The 24,733-nt window shown below is 45.9% G+C and overlaps 2 protein-coding genes across 3 annotated transcripts in view; one reads left to right on the forward strand and one right to left on the reverse strand.

Moving 5' to 3' along the window:
* Positions 1-1,034: 1,034 nt before the first annotated feature.
* On the reverse strand, positions 1,035-16,528 carry Tmem159 (transmembrane protein 159). Of its 2 annotated transcripts, none has more exons than XM_028867828.2 (5): positions 16,382-16,528; positions 14,039-14,237; positions 4,114-4,282; positions 3,478-3,616; positions 1,035-1,496 (listed from the first exon to the last, which is right to left on the reverse strand). In XM_028867828.2, exons 2-5 carry the CDS (start codon positions 14,132-14,134, stop codon positions 1,415-1,417), a joined length of 486 nt encoding a protein of 161 aa, XP_028723661.1. In that variant the 5' UTR covers positions 14,135-14,237; positions 16,382-16,528; the 3' UTR covers positions 1,035-1,414. The 2 variants fall into 2 exon arrangements, with proteins under 2 accessions (XP_028723661.1, XP_028723662.1); XM_028867829.2 differs by lacking the exon at positions 16,382-16,528 and adding an exon at positions 16,224-16,375.
* Positions 16,529-22,561: 6,033 nt separating this feature from the next.
* Positions 22,562-24,733, forward strand: part of Dnah3 (dynein axonemal heavy chain 3) — a 164,820-nt gene continuing 162,648 nt past the window's right edge. The window contains exon 1 of the mRNA XM_028867827.2: positions 22,562-23,136. Within this exon, the coding sequence (XP_028723660.1) occupies positions 23,107-23,136 (30 nt within the window). The 5' untranslated portion in view covers positions 22,562-23,106. The remainder of the gene's footprint in view (positions 23,137-24,733) is intronic.

Raw genomic sequence — 24,733 nt, forward strand, 5'->3', positions numbered from 1 at the left:
TGCTTTGTAGTATAAATGTGAGAAGTCCTCCATAGACTCATGTGCTCAGTTCCTGGTACCTGCCAGGGGCAGGCCCTGAGGTTCTCAACTGGGCTCAGTTTCCAGTCCTCTAAATGCTTCCTGACTACGTGTGCAACGTGACTTGCTGCCATTCCACCCCCACCATGATGGGCTGCAGCCCCATTAACTATAAGCCAGATGAACCTTTCCACCCTGAAGTTGCTACTTGTTGGGTATTTGATCACAATAAGAAAAGTAACTAATGCCCCACATTACACAGGATGGGCTGTGAAATCAACAGAGAACTTGCTTTGTTTTGTATGTCTTCCCAAGGTCCACATGTCAAAGCCTTAGTCACCAGACCATGGTGTTAATGGGATAGAAGGAATGGGGAGGAATTCTTTAGAGAATGGGGCCTAAGGGGAAGAAGTTAGGTCATTGGGGGCTGCCCTTAGGGACCCCAGGCTCTTCTTTCTGCTCCCTAGCCACCATGAGGTGAGCAGGCCCCCATAAGGAACTCCAGCCATGTACTATGCCATCTCAGGCCCAAATCAACAGGACTAAGAGGCTCTGTGCTGAAACCTCTAAAAGCACAAGCCGTGTTTTTTCCTTTATAAAGACAATTAGCTCTGGTATTTTGTCATGATAGCTGACAGAAATCTGATTAATGCATGTCTGACATATGAGAATGGGTAGGAAAGAGAACATAACAAGAACCAAATAAATATTTAATAGAATACCATAGTAAATGAAGAGGAAATCACACAGGCTTTTTTTTTCTTTGTAGTCTTCAGTATCTGGTTTGTTTGTTAAGAAATTGCTTGATACTGCAAGCTCTTTTAAAAATCAATATAAACATATCAAGTGCAAATATGTCAAAGATCAAGGCACTCAACAACTAAGCCTTGAGACTTTTTCTAAAGGACTCCTGGCTGCAAGGTTAAGATTGCTTTTCAAGTTTAAAAAGGCCACGATTCCCAGATGTTGCTGCTCTTTCTGAGAAAAAAGTGATAAAAGGTAGAAGAGCTGGCTCTCTTTGGGTTCTTTCTTTTTACCTCTTATTTCAAACAACTGGGGGGAATCCCTCTTCTTCATCCCCCCCCCCCAATAAAATGAAACTAAACTTCACAAACAAATCTACCTTACTCCCAGTTGGGGCCTGGGACTCAACAACCCACAGTCCCTAGTGGTCAAGCTTCCCGGTTCAAGAAGGCTAGGACTCCGCGAAGGTCAAGACTGCATCCTGGGGAGCAGGGAGGGGTGGGGAGGCAGCTGGCCACTGCAGAACGTTAGACACAGTGAGTGGCGAAGCAGAGCAAGCCTCCCGCCCTCTCTCTGAGCTATGACGCAAGCGGTGACCGGAAGAGCTTTTCCCGGCATGCTTAGAATGCAACCTCTGCTTCCGTTCGGCCCGTCATTCCTGGTAGAGGCCCTCGAAGTCGGTGGACTTCATAGCCAGCTGACAGTCAGTGTTGGCACTTTGCTGGGTCAGTGGCCTGTGGGGTGAAAACACAAAATGATTCGCTTAGGAGCAACATCGAGAATGGCCCAGCCACATGGGCAGCACTCTCGGCTCTGATCACAGCAGCTAAGAAAGCTGAACCTCCCTCCAAGCTGATTGACATCTAAGTTGTAGCTAACGATGTGTCTTTGGGGAGAATGAGGAGCAGCTCTAAGGAGAGACTTCACTTGGTAGGAAGGGTCTCTTGTGCTCATGAGCTCTCTCACTGTGCCCCAGCACGGTGAGAGAGCAATGGTCTCCCATTGCTCTGGAACTCTCTGAATAGGCTGGGCTGGCTGGCCAGCAAGCCACACCAACCCAGCTATCTCTGTCTCACCAGTGCTGAGATTACAAGTGAATACCATGCCTGGCATGTTCATGTGGGTTCTGGGGTTCCAAACTCGGATCCTCACTCTCGGGACTTCCACCAGAGCTGTCTCCGGAGCACCTCATTAGGCTACCTTCTGCAGTATGATCTCTAAGCACGCAGCCTAATTAAAGCAGAGTTCAAGGATGGGGAGGGATTTTAGCTCCACAGCATTGGAGGAATAAGCCAAATAGGGCACCATGTGTCCTTTAAAACTGATAGTGATCAAAGCAACTTATGAGAATCTGGCTATGACTCCAGGGATTATCACTTAAGCAATCGTGTGAGAACAACCCCTGAGCGATTTAAGATCACAGATGCATCAACAGAAGATAAGAACAGGATAAACTTTTTGAGGGGAAGGGGAAGGCTGGGGGTCAGACCCAGGACCTTGACCAAGCTAGACAAGTGACAAGACAGCCTTTTGTGCTCAGGGTCCTAATGGTTTTTTTAGAGAGTGGGCTGGCAAATCACTCATGGCCATAGATTTGAAGCCATCTGTTTTTGTAAAGTCTGAATAAAGTTTCACTGGAACACAGCCAGACCAGCTTATTTGCTTATTACCTGCTCTCATGGTACAGCAGCAGAGCTGAGAGGCTGGCCACGGGTTAAATGCCCTAGAGTATTTACTGTCGTCCCTTTCCAGAGATTGTTGATTATCTATGCTTCATAGCCACTTTATGTTTGGCTGAGAGTTTTACCAGATTCAGCTGTCCTGGATTTAAGTCCCTTCCCGGCTAGTCTCAGCTTGTGCACTTGGCTTTCACTTCCCAATCACAGAATGAGGCTCACCCCAAGAGTTAAATGAGATGAGGCTGGAATGTGCTCAACAGACTCTGGCACTAAGCAATACAAGAAGCAAGTACCTTAGCCACAGTCATCAAATCAGCGAAAACTCAAGTACAAGAGAGACTCAGTATATGGGAACTTAGAGTCTAAAATCTATACGCAGCACAAAAATCAAGTATCAAAACAGTGGCCTTTGAAAACCCCTTGAGTAGCAGGAGGTAGCACATTATGAAAGATTGTCTCCCAAGCACTCCAGCACCGCTGGGTCTCCCTCCAGCATCTAAAAAGGTCACTGTTCCTCCAGACCCAGGAGCCACACTATGGGGGCAAAAACTCCACATAGTAAACATGAGCCACATTCACCATGCGGAGAAGCTCATACTGTGACAAGCAGAGGAGACCGAGGTAGACTGTGGGGATAGCTACTTCCCGGCTCCTGTACCACCCTGGGAGGTAGGCATGGCAACCTGACGAACAAGCCTCCTGTTGTTCACCTGCCTCCCAAACCACCTAAACTCTGCCCCCATTTGGCCTTTGTACATTAAACAGATATCTTTTTAAAAGAGTAAGTAACTGCCTCACAGGCTACTACAGCCATGAGATGAGCTCTATGGGTGATGGACGAGGGGAGTGATGTTTGTATGTATGTGTGTGACACTCTACTGTGAACATGGAGCTGACATCTAATGTCTACAGGCAGCTGTGAAGAACACCCATCTCTTATAATTTGGCTGCTAGACACCAAGAGGGAGCAGAGAGTTAATCTGTGTGAATGCCCTCAAATGCCCAAGATTGAGTTGTTCCATTGGCGTGTATTTACCTGGGAGAAAACCAGTAGCTCATGAGGCAGGACACGACCACATAGGACACCATGGTTATCCCTGAAATGGCAAGCGATACGAAGCCCAAGCCACAGAGGATGCAGAGCAGTGAGAGGCCGCACACAGAGATGATCAGTCCTAGGAGGAGAGCATGGTTAGGAGGTGCCTTCATCTGAAATGGACTGAAAATGAGAAGACCCTGGGCTTTTAAAAGGGTATTTCAAATATTGGCAGCTAACCTGGATTTTTTGAAATCAGGAGGTTTCCCATAAAAATTCACATTTCTGACATCATTTATAATGGCAGGAAGTTCAACACCTAGGTCGGCCTCAGCTTCTGGTATCAACCGGCTGGGCCTCTGGTTGCCTCCATCCCCTACTGTTCACAAACCGTATTACACTTGGGGTCTCTTTGCTTATCTTGTTGCCTGTCTAATTTAAGGCTCAGAAGGAGTAAGTCACATCCCAAATCACAATGGTGGTCATGGATGGCTGATAGAACATAAGAGCCTGTGTTTTAATTACTCTGACAAGCTGCCTTGGACCAGAAAGACTTATCTTTGATAAGAATGGCAGATGTTCAATAAAAGCTGTCCACCCTATTGAGTTACTTCCCAATAACCTTGAACAGAGTACCTTCCAATATTATGGCCCCCATAAGGGCACCCAGGGAGGTGAGCACCACGATGATCAGGAAGAAGCCGACAGGGATGGCTGACATGCTAACAAACATCAGCACGGTGAGAGCCAGGAAAGGATGCTTGTCCAGGTACCGACCCACTGGGGACTTCATGAAGGCAACCACCTGCAGGCAAAGGACAAAAAGCCAGGGTTAAGCACTGTGTTCAAATCTCAGACTGAGCTGATCTGCCCCAGCTGTGGGAAGTACAGCCAGAGGCGGAGGCCTCTGGCAAGTCAGAGGCTCACAGACATCAGTACAAAACATCTCCCAAGACATGAGGCACCTGGCAGCAACATAAGGAAGCTGTGGGGAGGGGGGCAAGTGTGAGGTTCCCACCCAGTGTCAAGTCCTGTGAAAGGAGGAAAGGTCAGGTTACCGCTCTCTTGCCTAACACACACCCTCTCTGAATAACACCCTCTTATGTGTGCAATGTGCCTACTGCTCTGCAGACAAGGTTGTCATGACTAAGGTCACCAAGGAACAGAAGAGTTAAGTCCTAGCTACTCAGCATCACTCACAGGCTTATTGGAGATGAGGAGCATTAGGCTCCACCTGACACCTACTGCATCCAATTCTGCTTTTCAACAAGAACCCAGGTGCTTTGTGTACACATTAAAGTTTGAGATGCGATGGGCTAAATGGCTTCTTTGGAGTCACCCAGTTTCCAAGGGACAAAGCCTAGATATTCAAACTTTGGATCTTTGACTCCAAATGCCAAATGCATACAATGACTTGCAACCTCATCAATGCTTCCATGGTACCAAGCCGGATGCTATAGTTGGCCACAGACTGATGACGGCAACCATATAATGCTTTAATAAACAGGTTGCCCTCCTTCACCAGGCTAAGGGATGGGGGAACCACACTCTATGGAGAAGGCTGCTCTCGTGCAGAGTTGGTCTTAGTCAGCCTCACAAGGATGAGCATCCCCCTCAGTTTTCAGGTCTCAGGGTTTCACCCTCCTCATTACCGGCATTGGAGCCCATTCCCTGAAAGATCCCATCATTCAGACACCTTCCCGTAGAAAAGTAACTACCAACCCAGCTACCAACTCTGCAGTCTGCAGCAATGACTTGACCACATGTGCAGCAGCAGCAGCAGCAGGAATGCGGTGGGTGCAACCACTCTACGATTAGATTTAAGGCCCACGCCACAAAATGGAACCCATGCATGCTTCACACTGCTCCCGTGGCCAAGAATCTAGACTAGATGGGCCTAGGGGAAGCCAAATACTATTGTTCTGCTAGAGAAACAGTGATAAAATGACTCCTAACTACATTCTGCTCTGCTTATAGATCAGTGCCTCACTCAGCCGTCAGCAGACACTTCTTCCTGCAGTAGACAGGACGAATGCAGAGACACCCAGCCGGAAAACTGTACAGAGAATGAGAGATTTGGGAATATTCAGTCCTAAATGGGATGTCTTCATCAAACCCCTCCCCTCAGGGTTCACAGTGGGAAAGAGGAAGCAGAAAGATCTAAGAGTCAAGGGGAATGGAAGACTCCAAGGAAACAGCATCTTCCAGACACAACAGGACTACTGCACATCTGAACTCACAGAGACTGTGGCAGCATGCACAGGGCCTGCACGATTTCAAGGTGGACATCTTCCCAGCACTGAGAGGGTCAAATGCGCATGGGCTTCCATCCCTAACTAAGACGCTATCCACTTGCAAAGGAAAAAATGAGTTTCTTTAAATGGAGTCTCACTGTCTTATGAGTAGGCTCCATGCCCAGCAGTAGATGGCCAACATGAAATGAACTCAATGGTATTTTTGTAGACTTTTTGTGTCATAGTGCTCTGTTTGGGCATTTTTTTATTTTTTTATTTATTTATTTATTTTTTTTTGTCTTACTGGCCTTTTGCTTGTATATTATGGTTTCCAATTTTGTGTTTTTATGGATTTTGTATGTGTATGTTTCTTGTGTTGTTTTCTTTTTGTTTATTATGCTTTGTTTTTTTGTTTGCCTGTTTTAGGATTGGTTGTTTTTGTTTGTTTGTCTGTTTCTTGTTTTTATTTGTTTGTTTGTTTTGTTTGTGCAGCCCTGGAACTCGCTCTGTAGACCAGGCTGGCCTCAAACTCAGAGATCCGCCTGCCTCTGCCTCCCAAATGCTGGGATTAAAGGTGTGCGCCACCACTGTCCAGTGTGCCTGTTTGTTTTGAAGATAGAGAAAGAAAGGACATGGAGTTGGGTGGGGGCCGACTATCTGGGAGGAGAAGGAGGAAGAAGAGGAAACCAGGATGGAATATATTGTATAAAATTTTTTTTTTTCAAAAACATAACAGTGAATAAAAAGAAAAAAATCTGGGGGCAGGGAGCACTTCCTCCATCAAAAACTGGTCTTTCCTTTGTCTCATTCCTTAGGACCTTGGAAGCCAGTGGCTGAAATGAAGTGCCATTATCAAAAATGCCTTTTTCCAAATCACATACTTCTCCTGGAAACAGATTTCCATCTAAGTAATCCTATGGGTGGGAATTTGGAGGCAAGTTAGAAAGAGGAGGGTTTACAGGTCAGGGGATGGCAACCAGGCATGGCTCACCCTGCTTAAACAGAGAAGGCCATTGAGAGCAGCCACAGACACTGTCCTGGGCTTCAACACTGCCTCCTAAAACATGACAAACTTCACTTCCTGGCACACCACACAATGTCTTCTAGCCATGCTGCCTCCTGCCTTCCAAGATCTGTGGTTTAGCTGTCTAGTAACCTGTAAGCACACCAGGAACCACCTCTGAGACCGTCCTACGTTAGGGCACTGAAGGAGAGGGAGGCGGATAAAGTTTGTGAATGCTGAAGAAATGGAAATCCGGCATCTGAATGAGATACGCTCTATGTGTTTGAGGGGAAAAAAATCAAGGCTATCTCATTAATGGTTTCTTAAAATAACCACATACTTAAATCATAGTTTAGGCTATATTCGGTTTCATTTCATGGCTTCCTTTTTTATTATTTATTTTTAATTTGAGATAGAGTGTCACTATTGCCTTGAACTTATAATTCACCTGCCTCATAACTGGAGTACTAGGATGATAAGTAAGACTCACCACCCCTGGCTCATTTTGTTTTAAAATAAAAACATTTAAATTATATATGTGACTCAGATTTGTCTATTGTACTATGTAAGTTTTATCGCAGGAAAAAATAAATAAAATAAGGGGTAAATTGAGAGCATGTGGCTGGGGCTGTGACATACACAAAGGAGAAATTTAAGTAAGATGAACCTGGGATGGGTATGCAAGAGGCAATTAGGGAGATTTACAGGAAACCAGGCAAGAGTATGAGTGAGTGGCCAAATCTGGGCCAGTGAGGCAGGGGAGGGATGTAGCCCGCAGATTAAATGACAAAGGAGAAACCAATAGGACCTGGGGACAGTTTTGGCATGGGGAATCCAAGAAGCAAAAGGTAAGAATGTCCTACTTCCAGTCCTCAGAGAACCACCCTCTTTCAGAACCTCTTCTGAGTTTGGCCTCTAAACACCCCCCAAACAGATCATTCAGAAATGCAAAGACACTATTTAAAGAGTGTGCCAGTTAAAGCAGGAATGGTGGCACATAGATATAGCTAATTCCAGCACTTGGGAGGCGGGAGGATTGAGGCCAGCTTGGGCTGTCTATCAAGATCTCACATTAGGAGGAAGGGAGGAAGGGAGGAAGGAAGGAGAGGAGGAAGTGAGGGAAGAAGAGAGGATGAGGGAGGGAGGGAAACAGGAAGGAAGGAAGGAAGGAAGGAAGGAAGGAAGGAAGGAAGGAAGGAAGGAAGGAAGGAAGGAGGGCAGGCAGGCAGACTGGCAAACCATCCCCATCACCAATACATTAAACCACGTGGTGATTTGAATGAGAATGGCCCCATAGGCTCAGATATTGGAGTAACTGGTCCCCAGCCAGTGGTACTGACTGGGTAGGTTTATGAGCTGTGACCTTGCTGGAGGAAACCTGTCACACTGAGGGCGGGTTTTGAGAGTTTAAAGACTTACACCATCATGAGGTTGTTCTCTGCTTCCTGCTTGGGGTTGAGGTGTGAGCTCTCAGCTATTCCTGCCACCATGCCTGGTGCTTGCTACCACACTTCCCTGATGTGATGGTGAAGGACTCTTAGCCCTCTGGAGCCATCAACCCAAAATAAACCCTTCCTTCTGTAAGTTGCGTTGATCACAGCAATAGAAAAGTAACTAAGACAAAACAGTCAACCCAGGAATTGCTTTCTCTGGGAAAGAATGACCTTCGTCAGGACAGAAAGTCGTGGAGACAGCATGGTTCATGTGTACCTAACGATTACGCTCATTAAATACAGGTTCCAGGCACCTTTTTAATAATCTAACCAATGGGCTTGCATTTTGCCAAGTGCAAAGCCAAAATAGGCAGGGCCATGAAGACTCCCTACCTGCAGCAGGTAAGGAGATTGCAGGGGTCATTCCCAAAGTAACACCCTCGAGCAAGGGAAGGGGGGGATCATCCAGAGAGCTACACATATCCATATAGGAAAACACTTTAGAGGTCAGCACATTCCCCAGCATGTTCAGTTCGAGAAGGAAAGATTCGGGAACATGCTTAACTCAAGGTCATAAAGCACATGTTCAAAAGGTAAAAACAGCATGCAGGAGTACTTTAGGGCACTCTAAACTCATGCTACTAAAAATAGTGATGTGAACTCCTCTGGAAACACCCAGTTCTCTCTCTCTCTCTCTCTCTCTCTCTCTCTCTCTCTCTCTCTCTCTCTCTCTCTCTCTCTCTGTGTGTGTGTGTGTGTGTGTGTGTGTGTGTGTGCTCACTTGGGTGCACATGTGTGTGGAACACATTTGAAGGCCAAAGGATACCCTCAAGTGTTGTTCCTCAGGAACTATCTATCTACCTGTCTCTCACTGGCCTGGAACTCACCAATTAGACTAGACTGGCAGGCCACCAAGCCCCAGAGATCCACCTGTCTCCACCTCCCCAATACTGGCATCTAAGTATAAGCCATCACTCCTGTATTCTTTTTTAGTGACGCTTCTGAGAACTGAACTCACTTCCTCAGGCACCTTACCTGCTGACCATCCCTCCCCCCAAGCCACTTCTAACGGAAGAGAAACAAAGGCTACTTTGAAAGTATGCAGTAAGGCCTTCTCCCCTAAAGGTGCCTGGCTAGCTTAGCGGCTAACATGTCAGGCCCTCCATATATGTCTTCATGTATTTTCCCCTACAAAGTTGCAGGGCAGACATTGAAGAGCAACTTAACAATACCCAAGACCAAAGGCTTCAAACATCACCATGTTTCACTTTCCTGGCAACAGACAGAATGTCACAATAGGAAGAAAGAGAGAGAAGTTAGCATGCTGTGGCATGCCCTGCAATTTTCCATTGCTAACCTGAACAACCCAAGATGCCAGACTTTGAGAAAATGGCACCATCATAGCCAGGCTAGTGCAAGAGCCTTCTCAAATGGCATCCCAGATAATCCTCCCAGCAGCCCAAGGCCTGGTGTTGCTCATTCCAGATAAGAGGAGCTGGAAACGAACTGAATTAATGTACCCAAGGTCAGACAAGAGCATTTATTTATAAATGCACTCTGGCATGAGAGCTTCTAGAATCAGGTCCACGTGGTCAGGATGTGTGACAAGATGGTTCCACCTGAGGCTATTCACAGCCAGGAAAACTCTCTACTGTGAGAATGTAAGACAATCGACTCACTGTTTCTCACTGCCTTACAGGAGAAGGACCTGGTAGACAGAGGACAGTGACAGCAGTCAGGATCACGACACAGTGATAACAAGTCAGAGGCACTGTGCTACAACAGCCTCTCCTGGATTAGGCTCTGGGTGCCTGCTGGTACATAATCCAGGTACGGCATGTGGATTCCTGGGAGGTGGTCCTAAAATCTTCCTCATGCCAAGGAAGGTCCGACATGAGAAGAAAATCATCTGTCACAGAAAATTCACATCAGGAGATGCCAACCTGGTCACCCACCTACTGGTGTTCTACCAGTGTTCCGCTTCCCTGAAAATGGCTCCTTCCCCCAGCAGGAGGGCACCCCTGACATGTGCATTTCAAACAAAATCCCAGGTCCCAGTCCAATGGGCCACAGGTGAATGAATGTACCAGCAACACTCGTGTTTCCACGGATAGGAAACTGAAACTCCTAGATCTTCAACAGGTGCTAAAGGAGACATGAGGAGAGGAGGGTACCAGCCTGGACAACCATGCCCATGTGAATGGCAACACCAAGGGAAGTAGGCTGCAGAGTCTGGGGATGAAGGGAATACACAAGGAGCTAATGTGAGAAGCTACACAGCCAAGGAAGAGGCATGCTGAGAGCTACTTCTGGCACCAGCCACCAGCTTGACCCTGGTTCTAGTCCAGAGACAGCCATGCTTTACTCCACCCACAGCTCCTGGGGACATCTTAAAGTCTCTTAAAGCCATGGAAGGTCCTACCTGTCCACTTGCTTAAACTATTTTAAGCAAGTTCCTGTCTCTTGAATTCTGGAAGTAAGACAATTAAGACCTGGACAAGCACTACAGACAGGATGGAACAATTTCATACCCATTCCATCTAGAGGCCTATGTAGCCTCATCTGAAGTTCAAAGAGCTCATTAAACCGTGAGAAAAGAGCACAAATTACATGAGGGAAAGAAGCAATCTACATTTCCCAGAGACAAGGGGTGGCTATATAAATTATGGTATGTCAATCTGATATCCTTTGTTTGATGTTCTAGTGATACGTGTAAATTATTCTGAAGTCCAGTGTAAATTATTCTGAAGTCCCACACTTCGGCATGAAAAAACAGCACCCCACCAAGTGAAAATAAAAATACATAATTACATCTGCTGTGGTTACACTCACTAGTATGTAAACATTACACACTGAAGGGTCTTACTGCTCACTGGGGTTACCACCACTGTTTGTAAGTGATGGCTTTTGTTACAATTTGAATATAAAGCAGCTCCTGCTGATTCACATGCTGTGAAGAAGCCTTGGTCCCCAGCTGATCCTGCTTGTTTGGATGGTTGTGGAAATTACAGGAGATAGAGCCTAGCTGAAGCAATCTCTCTCTCTCTCTCTCTCTCTCTCTCTCTCTCTCTCTCTCTCTCTCTCTCTCTCTCTCTCTGTGTGTGTGTGTGTGTGTGTGTGTGTGTGTGTGTGTGTGTGTGTTGTCTGTCTGTCTATCCCCATCCCATCCCCCTGCTTACTGGCTACCATGATGTGAGCTACTCTGTTCTATCCTGCCCTCTGCCCCAGGATGATCTAAAACAGAGAATCTGACTGACACAGTTCATAGGTGTTTTGTTCTCCTTTTTCTTTCAAAGTCACTTTACACTAATGTAACCTGTGGGCTGGAGAGGTGGCTGGGTGGTTAAGAGCACTCACTGCTTTTGAAGAGCATTTGAGTTCAGTTCCCAGAACCCACATAGGTGGCTGTAATTCCAGTTCCAAGGATCCAATGCCCTCTTCTGGCCTCTGCAGGGACTGCATGTAGGTGATGCACATACATGCATTCAGGCACAACCCATGTAGCACACACATGCACATAAAATGAATATTTTTAAAAGGACAAGTAACATAACTTAATATACTAAAAACTTGTAAGAGACATAATTCCATCTCAAGACTACCTGAGAACCTCAGGCCATAGAGAACTGACAAGTTCCCCACCTTTCTGAGTGGAGCTAGCTGGGGAATTATCTCGTCCAAACCTACTCTGGTGTGCACAGCTGAGCTGTCAAAAGGAAAGAAGAAGAAAGTTCATCTGCTTTGAAATGCCTACTTCAGAAGGTAGGTATAAATATTAACTAAGATGTGCTAGATGCCTGGTAAAAGGTTGGAGTTTAGTAAGGCCTCAATAAGGTTAATAAACACACAATCCTTATCATCTGCAATCCCATGTTTGAGGATTTTTCTACTCACTTAAATTTATTTGGAACCTAAAATGAGTCCTCTGAGCATCTTTGATGTCAAGACTGAGTCATCTGACAAGCACATCCCCAGCTTGTTTGGTTTGAGCCTGAAATTCAATGAAGTCTGAAGAGTCTATCTCCCCATAACCATGCCCTTGGCCAAGCCTTTAGCATGTGGGCCTCTCTGGGACACTGAAGAACCAAACTATAGCATCATGGCCTATTTAATGTCACAAAGTTTATATTTTTGATTTCTGGTTGGCAATCCCAACATTTTTTAATGCACATTGCCATGACCACCACCAGTATCTTTCTGTTATAGTTCCTTATGAAGAAGATGTGTATGTTTGTTTGAGACATGAATCAGCCTGCTGCTGGCCCAGCATTCAATGTCAACAATCAACAGTGTACATTATATACATTAATGCATCTTTCCAGAAATACACATAAGATAAGGACCATATCCCCATCTGTTGTGACTAGAAGCTTGAAGGACCTGAGTTCCTTATTTCCTAGAGAACCAGTGGTCTGTTTGGTATTTTTGAATCCAGTGTCTGTTGATGCCTTTACAGAGAACATCTCCCAGAAGTCATGAGAATGAACTGTAAATGTGCAAAGGCCATGAGGACCTTTGTAACTGAGCCAACTCATTAAATAGAGTCTCGGCCAACTAACTAAAAAGCTGCTTGTCCATTTTAAAAATAGACTGGTAAGTCAGCAGTATGCCAAATGCATTCTGAAGCATGTCCCACAGAAGACTTCTGTGAAGCATATGACTTTAGATGGCAATGGATCTGTTTTATAGATGCTGGTGAAATGTGCTGTCTAATAGGGAAAAAATTACAAAAGAGTTCCCATCACTTTATATACATACATACTTTAAGTATACATGGCATAGAAGTCCAGAAAGACAAAATGATAATAGTATTAGCTAGCTAGCACTTTTTTAAAAAAAATCTTTTTGTATATATGTATATACAATGTAAGTGAATGTGTGTGTTTTCATGTATGTGAGTGCATACATGTAATGGTACCCATGTGGAAGTCTGAGGACAGCCTCAGGTGTTGGCCCTTGCCTCCTACCTGTTCTTTTTAACAGGGTCTCCTTGGGATTTCGTTTTATTTTCCACTGAATAAGACAGGCTAGCTGGCCCACAAGCTTCCCAGGACCCTCCTATCTCCACCTCCCATGTTGCTATAGAAACACTGGGATAATAGAGATGTGCTTCTGCACCCATCTTTATGTGGGTATGGGAATTAAAACCTACGTGCTTATGATAGCCAGACAAGAGCTTCACCCACTCAACCTAGATTTCAGAGTCAGTACAAAAAGGAATGTAAAATATTTTCTTTTCTGTTAATTTTTTATAATGACTACATGCTGAAACGATACTATTTTTTGATATATTAACTAAGAGATATTCTTAAAATTAACCCATTGCTTCTTTGTACTTAAGATTAGGTACCAAAAAATTTTAGTGCACATGTGGCTAAAATCACATTTCTGTCGGATGACAGATTTCTAATGAAATACAAAACACAGATCTTAAACTAGGTATTGGCTGGCCCCTTTCTTAGGGAAATAGATGAACCAAACTTTTCAAAGAAAAGAGTAGTGTCTGCCATGTGGACTAAGAGTGGCCTCTTTCAATCCAGGGGAAGATGGCAGTCGCCATGACGGGTAACTATCCAACCAAAGTCTGCATTCTGTGGGATGTAACTAGAAGTGGTCTGCAATTCTCTGTGACTTCCAGGAATCTTCCTTAGTTTGGAGGTGGCTTGAAAACAATTGTTCTTCCCACTCCCCTGCTGTCCTGTCGCCTCAAATGTCAGTATGGTCGCTGATGCTCTAGCAGCCACAATGAACATGGCCACAACCCAGACATAGCAAGGTACTATGAAAAAGACTCTTGACTTTCCTGTAAATTCCTATTTGAGGAAGAAACAGCATTCTGTCTTGTTCAGCCCAGTGTTAACTTCCCATTATACATGGCATTGGAGACTGACCTTTGAGTTATTCTGGAAGGACTCCAGCAGCAAACACAGCTTCCTCTGCAGCTCCTGTAAGTCTCTGGAGACACTCGGGGGCTCTTCTTTAGCCATCTTGAAATGTCCTTCAGTTTCGCTCTAGATTATTTCTTCTACCAGTAAGTTCACTGATGCAGCATGTAGCCCAATCTCTCATGTCGCCTGTCTCTTGCTATCACTGAAGAAAACAAAAAGTTTCTTGAATCATTAGCAGTCTCCAAGGAGCTTGTACCATCCCCTACATACTGATGGTGGGCATGCGGATGGACATATCTTGATAATATTTATCAAATTTTTAAGCTGCACACACTTTGATTCAGCAATTTATTTATCATGAACCTAAATGAAGATAATAGATATATGAAAATATACCCAAAGTTATGTAAACAGAAAATCACATTCCTGTTTATAATATATAATGACCAGCAAGCTAGAAGGAAGAAGTTAAATCCATATATTATAAACACTTCACTGTTTTACACACACACACACACACACACACACACACACACACATACACACACACACGGTATAGAAAAAGAGCTAGGAAGACATGTATATCCTTTAGCCTAATGTTGAAAGAACATTTGACAAACAAGAAAACTGAATTACTGTTCAATCTTCCACTCCCAGTCTCTCTTTTCTCCTCCAATGGGGACTCTTCTTTATTTGGCCCCTAGGCACATAACACAATGCCACCCTTTATTTATGTATGGTGAGGTCCTCACTAACACTACTCGTCCCCAAGGCTGAGGCACAATTATTTTCTGTCACTCAACAGCCTAGAATTTGCAAGACTTCCCATTGTTTATGCGTTTTTCACGAAGGCAATGAGCCAAATTAGATACACCTTTAGCCCTGGTTGAGTTTTCAAATTAAAAAAATATATATTATTCTTATTTTCTGTTTCCCAGAACATCTGTCTGGGTTGGACAGAACGGGATCTCTGCCTATCTCCTGGCAGACAATAATCTCCTGATCTCATGTAATTGTGTCAGTAGATTCTGTCTCGGTGCAAAAGGTAACTGAGAGGGCCTCACATCACGTTTATTTACCATATTGAATATCCCACTTGCCTGTCCTGTGTTACAGTGAGGAAGCATACCTTACCACTGTCTACACTACAGTCTAGTGTGCACGGTTTCATCACACCAGCTGAAAAGAGATCCTCTCCTCTTGGCCAGGGGAGAACCAACTCCTGCCCCATATTTATGTCGTTAATGCAGCAGCTGGCATTGATGTTGAATTTAGGATGGTCCCAGCCTTCAGTTCACCTAATCTCATCTCTACAGCGGGCTAAAACAAGCCCAGCTGCCCCCTTACAAGTCTTCTTTCCCTGGGAAAGAAGTGCCATCCAGACCTGTCTGGGGAGTCTGATGGAGGCAAGCGTGGGAAGAAGGCGGAGGACCACAGTTGGCACACGCATTTACCTAGCCACCAACCAATTCCCAGGCCCTCTACTCCTTCTAGGGTCCCTGGGCAGACACTAAGCAGCGTCTTAGGGAAGGACAGCAGGCGCCACCCCAACTAGCCTAGGGCGCCCCGCCTACTCTGAGCTTGGGGGCCTAGTCAGGTTCTCAGAGAACAGGCCCCGCCCCTTACAAGGCTCCAAATAAAGCCTTGCCTCCCGACTCCAGCGTCCCACGAGCAAACCGCCACCGTGAACGTTCCAGCTGCGGGTTGGGTCGAATCCCCAAGCTGTGGACAGGGCCTTCCGGACGCCTGGAAACCTATCCCGGTCCCCCTTTCCGAAGAGTGTTGAGACTTTCAATCTAAGGGCGGAGATCCAGAGAGAAGGAAAGGGTGTGATGCAGATGTAAATCTGACCCCCGACCAGCCGGCCCCAAAACTAAGAAACGGAACTCAGGGTAGTTGGGCACCCTGTCACTGATCTTCTGGGGCAAACCCACCTTTGATACCTGCAGCTCCCTCCTACTGTGGCGCATGGCCACCCCTACTGACCAGTCCTAGGGAGAAGCTGTGGATGCCCAAGCAAGATTCCAAGTCTTCCCATGCAGGTTTCCCAAAAAGGAGGCAGGGCCTCGTTCGCGGATTGGCACTGGCGCCCCCCGCCCCCTTTTCTAACCAGATCTAGCTGCCGGTGTGTAAGCGCGGGGATGGCTGGAAATGGATCTCCCCGTGACCTCCCATCCGCATCAGGTACCTTCAAGACCAACCCAGAGGCCAACAGCTGCCGGCGGAGGAAGCTAGTGCACTCTCCCTTGGTGGCCCCTGAACTCCTCCACTTCCCAGGGCCGAGCTTGGAGGATTCAGCCAGTCGAGGTCCCCTAAGCTCCACACCCCACAGCTTTGCTCTCTCACCTGGTGCTAGCTGCCCCGATACCCAGCTCTGCAGCCACCGAGGGCGAGAAGCGAAGTGGGAGGAAGAAGAGACCCGACTCAGGCCTGATCGTGGACCGGAGTTAGACTTGCTCCTCCCCACCCGCAGCGCTCTTCCTTCAACTAGGCCGGAGCCACGCCCTTCTGCCACGCCCCTCTCCCAGGCCCCGCCCCTCAGCCAGGATTGGCGCTGGTCCTCCGCCCAGGCACAGGTCCGTGCCTTGCCTTTCCAGCCAGAACAGGAAGGATCGGGTATCCTGGCACCCAGCTGCGCGGCTGCCAGCTTTGCCAGGCTCATTCGCTTCTTCCCACACACTCTAGGAACAACCCCTACAAACTTCTAGACTCTAGAGGCTGACTAATGAGGAAATGAACGCTTGGAGACAGTCACTTCCTACAGCAGTGGCTTGGAGTGAAAGTTCTGGGGCCACGTCTCAGGTGGATTGGCAGCCAAATGTGGGTTTTTAGAGGAATTTAGGGTTTCCCCTTCTCCATACAGATCCAGTTCTGGATTCACCCCCGGAGTTCAAGTCACACAAGTCGGTGTGTGGAAAGTCTAGGCGTTACGTAAGTGCAAATGTTGGCAGCCATGGAATCTTAGAGATGGATTATCTCCATTTTATGGATTTAAAAACAAAAACAACAAAGAAAAAAATGGAGAGCCAGAGGGATAAGTGTTGCTGGAGGGCTTCTCTCCAGGTTCCTCAAGCCCCGCAGTCCCACAATCCACTTATAAAATAATCACTCAGACGCTTATATCACTTATAAACTGTATGGCCGTGGCAGGCTTCTTGCTAACTGTTCTTTTATCTTAAATTAACCCATTTTTTATAAATCTATACCTTGCCACGTGGCTGGTGGCTTACCAGAGTCTTTACATGCTGCTTGCTTGTCCTGGCGGTAGCTGCAGTGTCTCTCCCCTCAGCCTTCCGCTTCCCAGAATTCTCCTCTCTCCTTGTCCCACCTACTTCCTGCCTGGTCACTGGCCATCAGTGTTTTATTTATATAGAACGATATCCACAGCATATAAGGTTTATGAATAAACTCAAATTCTCTTCTCAAGGATCCATGGTAGAGAAACCCATGTTTCCTGATTCCAAATCCAGGCCTGAGAAGCACAATTACTCAATGGCAGTACTATTAGCATTTGAGTTGTGATGAGTCCGTTTCTGAGATGTCCTGAGAGCACTGAGGGGTGCCTAGAAGCATTCCTGGGTTCTACCCACGAAATAAATACAAATATGGTAACATCCCCTCCCAGCTGCGATGGCTGAAAATGTTTCCAAGGGACTGGGGGATGGGGCGCAATCATCCTGTATTCAGAAGCATGGCCTTTGAGCTTACAGTGAGAAACTATGGGCTGGGACTCTGGAGTCCCCATCTCAGGGCCCAAGTCTAGCTGTGGCTGTGTGATGTTGGTGACTTTACCTCTCATAGGGGAGCATGGGGAGACAAGGGTGTGTCTCTGAAGTTTTTAATTTCAGGCACTCTTGTCTGGCTGCATGCACTTTCTGTAGCTGCAGTATGACACATTTCCCACCCCAGGGGTGGGGGTGAGGGGTGGAATGGGCTTGTTTTCCTTAGACCATCAGGCCCTGGTAGATACTGCTGTGGAAAATGGGGACTTCTTTGGGATTTCAGCTTAAGGGTGCCATCTAGGGGCATCTCTTTGAATCCTCTGCCTCCTCCCAACTCCAGCGTTTATTTATTTTTTTCTTTTATTTTACAATACTATTCAGTTCTACATAACAGCCACAGATTCCCTTGTTCTCCCCCTTCCTGCCCCCCTCCCCTTCCCCCCAGCCCACTCCCCATTCCCACCACCTCCAGATCAAGGCCACCCCCAAGGACTGAGATTGACCTGATAGACTCAGTCCAGGCAGGTCCAGTCCCCTCCTCCCAGACTGAGCCAAGCTTCCCTGCATATGTCCCAGGTTTCAAATAGCTATCTCATGCAATGAGCACAGGACCCGGTACCACTGCCTAGATGCCTCCCAAACAGATCAAGCCAATCAACTGTCTCACCTATTCAGAGGGCCTGATCCAGTTGGGGGCCCCTCAGCCTTTGGTTCATAGTTCATGTGTTTCCATTCGTTTGGCTATTTGTCCCTGTGCTTTATCCAACCTTGGTTTCAACAATTCTCGCTCATATTTCTCGCTAATTAGACTCCCAGCGCTCCACCTGGGGGCCTAGCTATGGATGTCTGCATCCAGATTCCTCAGTCCTTGGATGGGGTTTCTGGCACAACTATTAGGGTGTTTGGCCATCCCATCACCAGAGTAGGTCAGTCCTGGCTGTCTCTCGGCCATTGCCAGCAGTCTTTTGTGGGGGTATCTTTGTGAATTTCTGTGGGCCTCTTTAGCACTTTGTTTCTTCCTTTTCTCGTGTGGTCTTCGCTTACCATGATCTCCTATTCCTTGTTCTCCCTCTCTGTTCTTTTTTTTTTTTTTTTTTTTTGGTTTTTTTCGAGACAGGGTTTCTCTGTGTAGCTTTGCGCCTTTCCTGGAACTCACTCTGTAGCCCAGGCTGGCCTTGAACTCACAGAAATCCACCTGGCTCTGCCTCCCGAGTGCTGGGATTAAAGGCGTGCACCGCCACCGCCCGGCTCCCTCTCTGTTCTTGATCCAGCTAGGATCTCCCACTCTCTTTCCCTCGACCCTCGCTGTTCATTGCTCCCACTCATGTCCAGGCTGTTCATGTAGATCTCATCCATTTCTCCGTCATTGGGTGATCCCCATGTCTTTCTTGGGGTCCTGTTTTCCAGGTAGCCTCACTGGTGATGTAAGTAGCAGTCCAGTCATCCTTATTCCACATCTAGTATCCTCCTATGAGTGAGTACATACCATATTTGTCTTTCTGAGTCTGGGTTACCTCACTCAGGATGATTTTTTCTAGATCCATCCATTTGCCTGCAAACCTCATGATCGTTCAAAGGATTAATCAAATAAAGCCTTATGAAGCTTCTCCTAGGCTTTCCCAGAGTTTTCTACAGCAATGGACTGAATATTTTTATCCCTTTGTCCCTCAATGTGATGGTATTAGGAGGTGAGGGCCTTTGGGAAGCCGTTAGGTAAGAAGATGAATAAGATTAATGCCTTATAAAGGGAGGAGACGGGGAGAGTTTTCTTGCCTCTCTCTACTAGGGGAGAGCAGAATAAAAATCTGGCAGTCTAGAATCCTCCCTGTAATCTCGCCATGCTGACATTAAAACTTCTATCCTTTTGAACTATGAGAAATAGTTTCTTGTTTTTCTTTGTTTTGTTTTGTTTTATGGTTGTTTATTTGAATAAGCCACTCAGACTTCAGCCCTTTGTGATAGTAACCCCAATGAGCTAACACACTTGTCCTGGTTAAGCAATTCTTCCTCAGTCCTCTACGATCTACTCTGACTGCTGGCTCTGAAGAATAGGAAATGGGGGTGGGGAGCAATTCTTTAGCAATGGATTGACTCTGTTACTAGCCAGAGCCAGAACATGACCTAAATCCAGCTGACCTCTCCTCCATAGGTTGCCAGATTTAGAAATTTACCTGAAACTATAAGACTCTCAGTTCAATTCCTTTATGAGGCAAACAACCTATAACTTTTTGCTATAAGCATGTCTTATATGTATTTGGGATATACTTATTTTAAAAGGTATTTTTGCCTTAAAAATGCTTACCTGAAATTCTGAGTCACCTGGTCATCTTGAGTTTCATCTGGCAACCCTGGGGATTTGGAGCTGAGGACAATGAGGGTCTTAAGGCTGACATCATTTCTTAAAAATAAACAGACAAGTGCCCTGAGAGATTAGTTCTCTCTCTCTCTCCCTCTTCCTTCCCCTGCCCCTTTTTCCATTTCTCTCTCTCTCTCTCTCTCTCTCTCTCTCTCTCTCTCTCTCTCTCTCTCTCTCTCTCCCTTTCCCGTCTCTCTTTTCTCTCTTTGGAGACAGGGTCTCACTCTTAGCCCAGTCTGGCTCTCATTGTTCCTCAGTCTACACATAAGTTTTTAACTAAAGCCGTGATCAGTTTTCATAACCACATTCAAGTCCCAATTTTGCTGTTGACCTATTGGAGTGACTGTAGGCCGGTTGCTTGGTTAGTGAGTTGGTTGGGTGGTTGGTTAGTTTAGTGTCTACATTCCCAAACCAAAAAAAAAAAATTGGGAAAATGAGACTTTCTCTTATATTGTTAAGAAGATGCCCTTTATGTAGTGGGCATGAATATTAGCCAATCACATGTCAGTAAACAGAAGGTCTTCTTGTTTTAATGCTCATGAACATAACTAGTTTTTAAAGCACATTGAATTTCAGATGGAGGCTATCTTACTCCACAGGAGGCCATGGAATCATTAGTAACATGCTCATCTCTTTCCACTCTTCACATACATGGATGAGAGTCTCTCAGCCATGCAATTCGCTGATACAAAGGGCTGACTCTATACACTCTATGTTTGTGTGTGTGCTGGGCATCAAATCCAGACCTTGTGTGTGATAAGCAAGTACTCCACTACACTTGAGCCACAGCCCAGACCCTCTACATACTTTATGGTAAGAAATATGAGCATAAGGGACGAAGACAGTCAGGTTATGTGGTGATATCGTGTCCCCCAATATATTGTGCACCCTAATAAGCTTATCTGGGGTCAGAGAACAGAACAGCCACTAGACAGACATAGAGGCCAGAAAATGGTGGCACACACACCTTTAACCCTAGCGTTCTGGAGGCAGAGATCCATCTGGATCTCTGTGAGTTCAAAGCCACACTGGAAACAGCCAGGCATGGTGACTCACACCTTTAATCCCAGGAAGTGATGGCAGGAAGCAGAAAGGTTTATAAGGCATGAGAACCAGGAACTAGAGCCTGGTTAAGCTTTTAGCAGCAGTTTAGCTGAGATCCATTCAAATGAGGACACAGAGGCTTTCAGTCTGAGGAAACAGGATCAGCTGAGGAATTGGCAAGGTGAGGCTAGCTGTAGCTGGTTCTGTTTCTCTGATCATTCAGTGTTCACCCAATACCTGGCTCCGGGTTTGTTTTTATTAATAAGACCTTTTAAGATTCGTGTTACAAGGTTATTTAAAAGTATGGAGAGCCAAATCTTGACTGTAAAGTGAGAAAAAAGAAACCGAAGTGTTTGGTGCTTTTAAAAGGGACTGCAAATGTTTGTGCCCTGGGCAGTTGCTCTATAGAAAGAACAGTAAAAAAGCTTCGTTCTGTAGCTGCTCTGATTAGGACAAGCTAAGGTTGGAAAACTATGCATCTCTGCATTGGTTTCCTCCCTATGAAATGGGAGCATCATGAAGGAGGAAACCGATGAAGAAACAGACAGGCACCATAGCATACTGAAAGAGCTTGACAAGTCTAACTTGGTTTTCAGAGAATTTTGAAGGCAACCATGAGATAAGTGCTCTGAATGCTGAGGCTGTGGTGATTCTTAGGTACTCATGTGTGAGAATATATGTGCTTGGGTGCCTGTAACTATAATATTGGTGCTAGTCACAACATTCACAAAGAAACTATTGCACTGAGTGACAAGAGTATCCCAACCTGCTCTGGACAGCTAGCTACACCTGCTGGGGGTGTAGGTCAGTCAGTAGAGTGTTGTTAGCCTAGCAGGCACTGGGGCTGATCTTCAGTCCTACATAAACTAAGTAGGGGGGGGGCTTCACACCTGTAATCCCAGCACTAAGGAGATGGAAGCAAATGATCAGAAGTTCAAGGTTATCTTCAGACCCTGTCTCGAAATGTGTGTGTGTGTGTGTGTGTGTGTGTGTGTGTAAAAGTCATAGGCAAATCAGGGTGAATTTACAGTGTGCAAACTGTTAGATGTATTAGCTCATTAAACTTGCAAACAAACCTGATGAGGTGGGTACTGACAACGTTACCAGAAAATGGTAGGGGATTTGTGCATGAAAGCTGACACATTCACTTGACACGAGCTGCACATTACTTAATGGGAAGCTCAGGGTAGATCTGAGTTAGACCACTCCAACTCTAGATGTCAGGGACTCAGTCACCAGCCTGTGTGCCTTTAGACCTCTCCAAGATTGTGGTCTCTTATTGCTACATTGCAGGGCCATTACTAAACACCTTCTCAAATTCCCTTCTGTCACTACAAAGAATGACAGCCTCCTAAAGAGAGCCAGCAGGTCAAGCCCAGTCTTGTGCTGAAGCATGGAAGAGGCCCCTCCTCTTAGCAACAGACGCTAAAGCCTGGTTACCCACCACAGGGCCTGGGGACACACTTCATTACTGTTAAAACTGCTCAGGGAAGAGGGGCAAGAGTCTAGGCTCCCAGGGGTGTTATTTGGGATAGCAAGCTTCCTCTTCTGTGTATTAATATGTGACGGTGCTTCAATTTTGTCCTCTGTCCTCTGCAGAGACTTCAGGCTGTTCTAGGAAGTTCCAAGAAACCTACTGAAAAGAAACGAAGACCAAATCCTGCAAGGAGTGGGGACTGAAGGAGGACTCCTGGAGAATGCCATGCTACCTTTCATTCCATGTCTTTCCTTCTCTCCCTTTCTGCCAGAGAACTCCCTGGGATACCAACATCTATGACCTCAGAGAAGCAGCTCTGTGTCAGAGTGTATGAAAATTCTGCTGCCAGCATTGTCCCCATTCTGCTCTAAGGAATCACAGATTTCAAAGCAGCTGGATGGGAGAGACTGATCCTCGGAGAAACTGAGAACTCCTTAGTCTTTCTTTAATAGGTACAATTAGAACAGGCACCATGAGCTACACTGATTGCTCATCTCAGAAGGTGGGTGTGACATTTAAGGTGTGTTTTTCTGTACTTGTGTCTTCAACATGAAGGGAATTGAGAATGTGGGGGAGGAGGGACATTTCACACAGAGAGATTGCCATGTTAGATTCCTTTGACCTAGAAAGTGTGTTGATCACATTTTTCAATTTTACTCTGAAATTTTGCAGGTAGAACCCGTTGTGCATTTACCTTCCAATGCCATCAGACCACACACTCCAGTAGGCAGGTACCACCTTTGAGTGCACATTCTGGAGTATACTCTGACATAGTCTTAGGGCTGGGCACATGATGGCTCAGTGGATAAGAGCGCTTACTGTACAGCATGAGGACTTGAATTCATCCCCCAGACCTGTGCTTAAATAGGTGTGGATGCATGGAGCTGTAACCCCTGCACTGGGTGGGGGTTAGGGTCAGAGGCAGTCATTGCTGGGGCTTACTAGCCACCAGCTTAGTTCCAGGTTCAGTGATAAACCTGGTCTCAAGGGAATAAAATAGAAAGGGACAGAGCAAGATATTTGACACCTGCTCTGGCTTCTGCCTATACATGGGCATGCACACCCTCACATACATTACTAATTTAAAAAAAAATGTTTAATTTTAAAAGTCTCAGATAGGCATGGAAGTACCTTGTAATCTTACCACTTGGGAGACTGAGGCAAGAGGATTGTGTATTCCAAGGCAGTCTGGACGATGTGATCTCAAAACAAGAAAAACCTTATGAGAAATTAGAGTCTTGGCCCTGATTTGGAGTGTCATGGCGGAGAGCCATGAGAGCTCTATTTTTAAGCTGGGGTAGAATGGTTCTGGTGTAGCAGGTCCACGGACGCCATCATGTGCAATCTGAAATAAACTGTCTGAACTGGGTGTGCTGGATTACGCCAGTAGTCTCTGCACTTGGGAAGCCAAGCAGCTGAGACCAGCCTGAGGTGCATAGCAGACTCCACCTTAAAAATGAACAAATAAGCAAACAGACTGCCCCAGAGTAACAGTTCTGCCCAATCCACATGCAAGAATCTTGGATAAAAAAAGCCAGGAAGCAAAGACTTGAAGTACCCAGAGGAGCACTTAAAGTAGGAACCTTATAAAATTAGATCTGTTACATATCCAAGCCCATGGTCTCAAATGAAAACTCCCCAAAACTTATCAAAGAAAACACTGGGACATTCATGCTGTTAGCACACCATTTTGCATAGCTAGGAAGCTGTGACGGTACTCCCCATTTCCTCCCATCAAGAGTGCTCCCTCAGAGAATTCCTAGCCAGAAACAGTCGAGAAAACGCTCCATTGTGTTGTGGAATTGATTCCTTCCTACGTGTGCTGTCCTGTTCATCATGTTTCTGTCCCACGGCTTCTCTGTGGATGTCTTGGTCTGAGCCCATGAACTAGCTTAAAGATGAACGTGTTTCTGCAGAGGTTCTCATCTTCTGCCAACTGCCTTGTATTTGCTTTTTTTTCATAAGCCCAAGAATGGCTTCTCTGTCTGCTTGTGGGATGTGGTGTCTCTCTTCTCTGTCCCGAGCTTTCTGAGTCAGCTGTCTTTGTGTCTACCTCTAGACTGGCCCTTTCTCAGGATGGGAAGACAGAAGTATAATTC

This window comes from Peromyscus leucopus, chromosome 1 (genome assembly GCF_004664715.2).
Source record: "Peromyscus leucopus breed LL Stock chromosome 1, UCI_PerLeu_2.1, whole genome shotgun sequence".
NCBI classification, from domain to species: Eukaryota; Metazoa; Chordata; class Mammalia; order Rodentia; family Cricetidae; genus Peromyscus; species Peromyscus leucopus.